The sequence below is a fragment of the Cherax quadricarinatus genome, chromosome 33 (genome assembly GCF_038502225.1).
Source record: "Cherax quadricarinatus isolate ZL_2023a chromosome 33, ASM3850222v1, whole genome shotgun sequence".
Classification (NCBI taxonomy): Eukaryota; Metazoa; Arthropoda; class Malacostraca; order Decapoda; family Parastacidae; genus Cherax; species Cherax quadricarinatus.
In genome coordinates, this window is record NC_091324.1 from 6,008,790 (window position 1) to 6,016,289 (window position 7,500).

The 7,500-nt window shown below is 45.6% G+C and overlaps 2 protein-coding genes across 5 annotated transcripts in view; both read right to left on the minus strand.

Annotated features, from left to right (window-relative positions):
- Window positions 1–7,500, minus strand: part of Ptp99A (Protein tyrosine phosphatase 99A) — a 727,568-nt gene that overhangs the window by 238,137 nt on the left and 481,931 nt on the right. The gene's annotated exons all lie outside the window — the stretch shown is intronic.
- On the minus strand, window positions 4,620–5,147 carry LOC138853539 (uncharacterized). The gene has a single exon (XM_070090790.1). It carries the CDS (start codon window positions 5,099–5,101, stop codon window positions 4,649–4,651), a length of 453 nt encoding a protein of 150 aa, XP_069946891.1. The 5' UTR covers window positions 5,102–5,147; the 3' UTR covers window positions 4,620–4,648.

Here is a 7,500-nt window from a genome sequence, read left to right on the forward strand (position 1 = left end):
GCTCACACTCCAACAGCACGTCAAGTATTAAAAACCATTTGTCTCCATTCACTCCTATCAAACACGCTCACGCATGCCTGCTGGAAGTCCAAGCCCCTCGAACACAAAACCTCCTTTACCCCCTCCCTCCAACCTTTCCTAGGCCGACCCCTACCCCGCCTTCCTTCCACTACAGACTGATACACTCTTGAAGTCATTCTGTTTCGCTCCATTCTCTCTACATGTCCGAACCACCTCAACAACCCTTCCTCAGCCCTCTGGACAACAGTTTTGGTAATCCCGCACCTCCTCCTAACTTCCAAACTACGAATTCTCTGCATTATATTCACACCACACATTGCCCTCAGACATGACATCTCCACTGCCTCCAGCCTTCTCCTCGCTGCAACATTCATCACCCATGCTTCACACCCACATAAGAGCGTTGGTAAAACTATACTCTCATACATTCCCCTCTTTGCCTCCAAGGACAAAGTTCTTTGTCTCCACAGACTCCTAAGTGCACCACTCACTCTTTTTCCCTCATCAATTCTATGATTCACCTCATCTTTCATAGACCCATCCGCTGACACGTCCACTCCCAAATATCTGAATACATTCACCTCCTCCATACTCTCTCCCTCCAATCTGATATTCAATCTTTCATCACCTAATCTTTTTATCCTCATAACCTTACTCTTTCCTGTATTCACCTTTAATTTTCTTCTTTTGCACACCCTACCAAATTCATCCACCAATCTCTGCAACTTCTCTTCAGAATCTCCCAAGAGCACAGTGTCATCAGCAAAGAGCAGCTGTGACAACTCCCACTTTGTGTGTGATTCTTTATCTTTTAACTCCACGCCTCTTGTCAAGACCCTCGCATTTACTTCTCTTACAACCCCATCTATAAATATATTAAACAACCACGGTGACATCACACATCCTTGTCTAAGGCCTACTTTTACTGGGAAATAATTTCCCTCTTTCCTACATACTCTAACTTGAGCCTCACTATCCTCGTAAGAACTCTTCACTGCTTTCAGTAACCACCTCCTACACCATACACTTGCAACATCTGCCACATTGCCCCCCTATCCACCCTGTCATACGCCTTTTCCAAATCCATAAATGCCACAAAGACCTCTTTAGCCTTATCTAAATACTGTTCACTTATATGTTTCACTGTAAACACCTGGTCCACACACCCCCTACCTTTCCTAAAGCCTCCTTGTTCATCTGCTATCCTATTCTCCGTCTTACTCTTAATTCTTTCAATAATAACTTTACCATACACTTTACCAGGTATACTCAGCAGACTTATCCCCCTATAATTTTTGCACTCTCTTTTATCCCCTTTGCCTTTATACAAAGGAACTATGCATGCTCTCTGCCAATCCCTAGGTACCTTACCCTCTTCCATACATTTATTAAATAATTGCACCAACCACTCCAAAACTATATCCTCACCTGCTTTTAACATTTCTATCTTTATCCCATCAATCCCGGCTGCCTTACCCCCTTTCATTTTACCTACTGCCTCACGAACTTCCCCCACACTCACAACTGGCTCTTCCTCACTCCTATATATATGTATATATATATATATGTATATATATATATATATATATATATATATATATGTATATATATATATATATATATATATATGTATATGCATGTATGTGTATACAGTGCTAATCACGGCATTATGCAGGGTTAGCGCCCCGGCATAATGCCGTGACAAAAATAAAAGGCCTACCGTACACGGAGGTCTTTTTTCGTCAGTGCATTATGCCGGGTAGCAGCCATTAGCATGACGTCACAGCCTGCCGCCACACTCCACACTGATTCCTCAGTGCTCACGTGTCTGCCGTGGTAAGAGAAAGTGTTGCATTTTTGTCTCATCCATCCCATCTATTGTCCCGTGCTCCTTTTGGTGTTGGGGCTATATATATATATATATATATCAACAAGTCGGCCGTCTCCCACCGAGGCAGGGTGACCCAAAAAGAAAGAAAATCCCCAAAAAGAAAATACTTTCATCATTCAACACTTTCACCTCACTCACACATAATCACTGTTTTTGCAAAGGTGCTCAGAACACAACAGTTTAGAAGCATATACTTATAAAGATACACAACATATCCCTCCAAACTGCCAATATCCCAAACCCCTCCTTTAGAGTGCAGGCATTGTACTTTCCATTTCCAGGACTCAAGTCCGGCTATATGAAAATAACCGGTTTCCCTGAATCCTTTCACTAAATATTACCCTGCTCACACTCCAACAGATCATCAGGTCCCAAATACCATTCGTCTCCATTCACTCCTATCGAACACGCTCATGCACGCCTGCTGGAAGTCCAAGCCCCTCGCCCACAAAACCTCCTTTACCCCCTCCCTCCAACCTTTTCGAGGACGACCCCTCCGCCTTCCTTCTACAGATTTAAATGCTCTCCATGTCATTCTACTTTGATCCATTCTCTCTAAATGACCAAACCACCTCAACAACCCCTCTTCAGCCCTCTGACTAATACTTTTATTAACTCCACACCTTCTCCTAATTTCCACACTCCGAATTTTCTGCATAATATTTACACCACAAATTGCCCTTAGACAGGACATCTCCACTGCCTCCAACCGCCTCCTCGCTGCTGCATTCACAACCCAAGCTTCACACCCATATAAGAGTGTTGGTACTACTTTACTTTCATACATTCCCTTCTTTGCCTCCATAGATAACGTTTTTTGACTCCACATATACCTCAACGCACCACTCACCTTTTTTCCCTCATCAATTCTATGATTAACCTCATCCTTCATAAATCCATCCGCCGACATGTCAACTCCAAGTATCTGAAAACATTCACTTCTTTCATACTCCTCCCCAATTTGATATCCAATTTTTCTTTATCTAAATCATTTGATACCCTCATCACCTTTCTCTTTTCTATGTTCTCTTTCAACTTTCTACCTTTACACACATTCCCAAACTCATCCACTAACCTTTGCAATTTTTCTTTAGAATCTCCCATAAGCACAGTATCATCAGCAAAAAGTAATTGTGTCAATTCCCATTTTGTATTTGATTCCCCATAATTTAATCCCACCCCTCTCCCGAACACCCTAGCATTTACTTCTTTTACAACCCTATCTATAAACATATTAAACAACCATGGTGACATTACACATCCCTGTCTAAGACCTACTTTTACCGGGAAGTAGTCTCCCTCTCTTCTACACACCCTAACCTGAGCCTCACTATCCTCATAAAAACTCTTAACAGCATTTATTAACTTACCACCTATTCCATATACTTGCAACATCTACCACATTGCTCCCCTATCCACTCTATCATATGCCTTTTCTAAATCCATAAATGCAATGAAAACTTCCCTACCTTTATCTAAATACTGTTCACATATGTGTTTCAATATATATATATATATATATATATATATATATATATATATATATATATATATATATATATATATATATATATATATATATATATATATATACACACACACACACACACACACACACACACACACACACAGCACTCAAGTAGAAATGCCAACAATTCTTTTAAAGAACCAGACAGAGTACTAAATCACCTTGTATGTGTTAACGTGTGAGACAACAGTATCAGCAAGAGAGGGCTCCCACACATTAGTAATATATTGCAGTTTGACTGGTTTCATGGCATCTCTTATGGTCCGCCACACCGCAGTGGAGGCTGGGAACAGCAGATGTCGTCTCAGCAACAACGCAAGACATGAAGCAATATGTCACCACGAGGAGGAGTAGACCAATAAAATCGACAGGAGCGGTAGGTGCTTCGACAGAAAAGGCAGGTGTTTTCACAGGACCGGCAGGTGCTTCAAGAGGAGCGACAGGCGTAGCAGCAACAGCAATGGCAGCCATAACACGCACACACAAAAAGAAATTAATGAAATAAATATGACAGCAGACACAGCAGCACAGCGGGCGCAGCAATGCAGGAGGTGGAACAGCTGGAGGAACAGCATCAAGGACGGGAGGAGAAAGAAGTGGAGGACAAGGATTATGAGGGAGCGTGAGACGGTGTGCCGCCAGCCGGCAGACCGACCGGCCGGCAGGTTGCCAGGTGATGATGATCGTGCCAGATGCAGCAATAGATGATGCTCAAGCTGGCCAACACCACTACACTATTGATCCAGTCATCTATCACTCCACCAGCATACATCATCTCGTCAAAACTGCATGGCCCACACTGGGCCCTTATCCTAAAACAAACACAAACAAGCGCGTGAGCACACACAGATCTGCAATGTGTCTCCATTCAGTGGCATCAATACGTACTTGTACCACTTACGCTCATGCAAGGAAGATTGACGGGGAAGGAGGCAGGCAACACCGACACGCATACACACTTGACCCTCACCTACGGACGGTCACACGCTCGACCCTCGCGGGCTGACGGACGGACGGACGCACACTCAACCCTCAGGGACGGACACACGTTCGACCCTCGCGGGCGGACGGACGGACGGACGGACGGGCTGACGGGCGGACGGACGCACACTCAACCCTCAGGGACGGACACACGCTCGACCCCCGCGGGCGGGCGGGCGGGCGGGCGGGCGGACGGACGAACGGACGGACGGACGCACACTCAACCCTCACGGACACACGCTCGACCCTCGCGGACGGGCACGTGCTCGACCATTCGCGGACGGACGGACACGCTCGACCCCTCGTGGAAGGAGGGACGAACACATGCTCGACACTCCCGGATGGACACACGGATACATGCTCGACCCTTCGCAGACGGACGGACACACGCTCGACCCTCGCGGACAGGCGGACACACGCTCGACCCTCGCGGGCAGACGGACGGACACACGCTCGACCCTCGCGGACGGACGGACACACGCCGCTCGACCCTCGCGGACGGACGGACACACGCCGCTCGACCCTCGCGGACGGACGGACACACGCCGCTCGACCCTCGCGGACGGACGGACACACGCCGCTCGACCCTCGCGGACGGACGGACACACGCCGCTCGACCCTCGCGGGCGGACGGACGGACACACGCCGCTCGACCCTCGCGGGCGGACGGACGGACACATTCTCGACCCTCGCGGACGCGCGGACACGCTCGACCCTGTTAATTGATCAGTGTCAACACTGATCAATTAACAGGTAAATCCCACGATGAAGAGAAAAATCAAACACGGAGTAGAATGGATCTAAGAGCGTTTTTCCCGCTGATACACAGAAGAGGATCTCAATCCCACTGATACACATCTTTTGTGACTGATTTTTGTTCAAACCTGGGAGAGAATATCTAATCGAAAGATGTGTACGTGTGTGTACTTACACGTAAGTACACACACGTACACTCGATAGTTCCAAAGCTAAGGGAAATGTCCTACGAAGAAAGATCAAGGGAAATCGGCCTGACGACACTGGAGTACAGGAGGGTTAGGGAAGACATGATAACGACATACAAAATACTGCAAGGAATAGATAAGGTAGACAGAGATAGGAAACAGAAAAAAGGGGTCACAATTGGAAGTTGAAGACTCAAATGAGTCGGAGAATGTTAGGAAGTATTTCTTCAGTCATAGATGTTAGGAAGTATTTCTTCAGTCATACAGTTGTCAGGAAGTGGAATAGTCTGGAAAGTGATGTAGTGGAGGGGGGAACCATACATAGTTTCAAGACCATGTTTGATAAAGCTCATGGAGCAGGGAGAGAGAAGACCTAGTAGCCACCAATGAAAAGGCTGGGTCAGGAGCTATGAATTGACCCCTGCAACAACAACTAGGTGAGTACACACACTCATACACATACACACGCATATACAACAGGCCTAGTGTCTAATCGACATGTGCCTAGGACATGGTACGTAACACACAGATGAATCACAGGGATGTTAGGAAGTATTTCTTCAGTCACAGAGTAGTCAGGAAGTGGAATAGTTTGAGAAGCGATGTAGTGGAGGCAGGATCCATTCATAGCTTTAAGCAGAGGTATGATAAAGCTCATGGTACAGGGAGAGTGACCCAGCAGCGGTCAGTGAAGAGGCGGGGCCAGGAGCTATGACTCGACCCCTGCAACAACTAGGTGAGTACACACACACACACACACACACACACACACACACACACTGTACATATCATGATGGGTTGGCTATTTTACGGACATACATCCGGCCCCTGAGAGATAAGGAACGGCAACGGCGTAGCGTAAGGAAAGCTTGCACTTCGAAGCTGAAGAACTAAACAAGAAACAGAGCGTGGTCATGAGGTTCCTCTAAGTGAGAGATTTTGGTGAACTGTTCCAGCCACGGTATTGTGACTTATTCTCCGAGGTAAATAAAGGCACACAGAAGACCAAGGGCATGCCGGACCAATGTAAATACAGGTTAAACAGAAACAAGTTATAGGCCACACACAGGACCAATGTAAATACTGAGTACACAAAAACCATGGTAAATACAGACCACTCAGAAAACCAAGATAAACAGGTCACACACAGAACCAAGATAAATATAAATCACACAGAACAAAAATTAACACAGACCAAACACAGAACTAAGATATCTACATGATAAATAGGACCAAGATAAATTGGGAACAAAGCAAGAGGAAGGACGTTGTAAAATATACACAGGGCTGGGATCACTAGGTCATTCAGTGCGTTCCTCAATACCACCGTACACACGTACGTGTACACACACACACACACACACACACACACACACACACACACACACACACACACACACACACACACACTTCAAATAAATACTTCCTACTGAGGAAAACTGAAGACCAAGAGTAAGAGGGTAACTCCAAGATCCTGGACCACGAGATCTTCCGCCCTTGAGGGTCCAGGTAAAGTAAAACGATACAAGAGCTAGCCAGCGGTTGACCCCTCATCCAGCAGTTGACCTTCCAAGACTGGTCTGCCATACCTGAACGATACGTGAAAGAATAAAAAGGCACAATACCGTGACTGGAATAACACACAGGTTATTTGTGTAACGTGAAACAAGTTTTCGGACATCAACACCGCAGCCCGGCCTGATCACCTAAGCCACCGTCTGTCAGTGTCTATCGAACTTCTTGAACAGTGCAAGTGAAAGAAGATTTCTGAGTACATGTATTATAGTTATCTTAAGGCACTAAAATAATTCACATTATAGCAATGAAGTGTAGGTTTCAGTGCTTGCCCACTTTCGTCTGTGTCACTGCTTTCTTCACAGCTCATCAAATCCTCTTCAGTACCAATGTCTTTCATTGATTCCTAATTCTTCCACTCTTTCGTCTACGCCACCATTCTCACTCTCCATCCCTGTCATAGCAGGGTATGCGAACTTCCTCTTCACCTTACAGTAGACACCTTATTACCACTCCAATTGAACTTATTCATGATATTTAATAAATATCAGGAAAATTACAGTGACAATTTTATTACACTCACAATACTCTAGGAGAGGTAATACACCATACTAGTAATT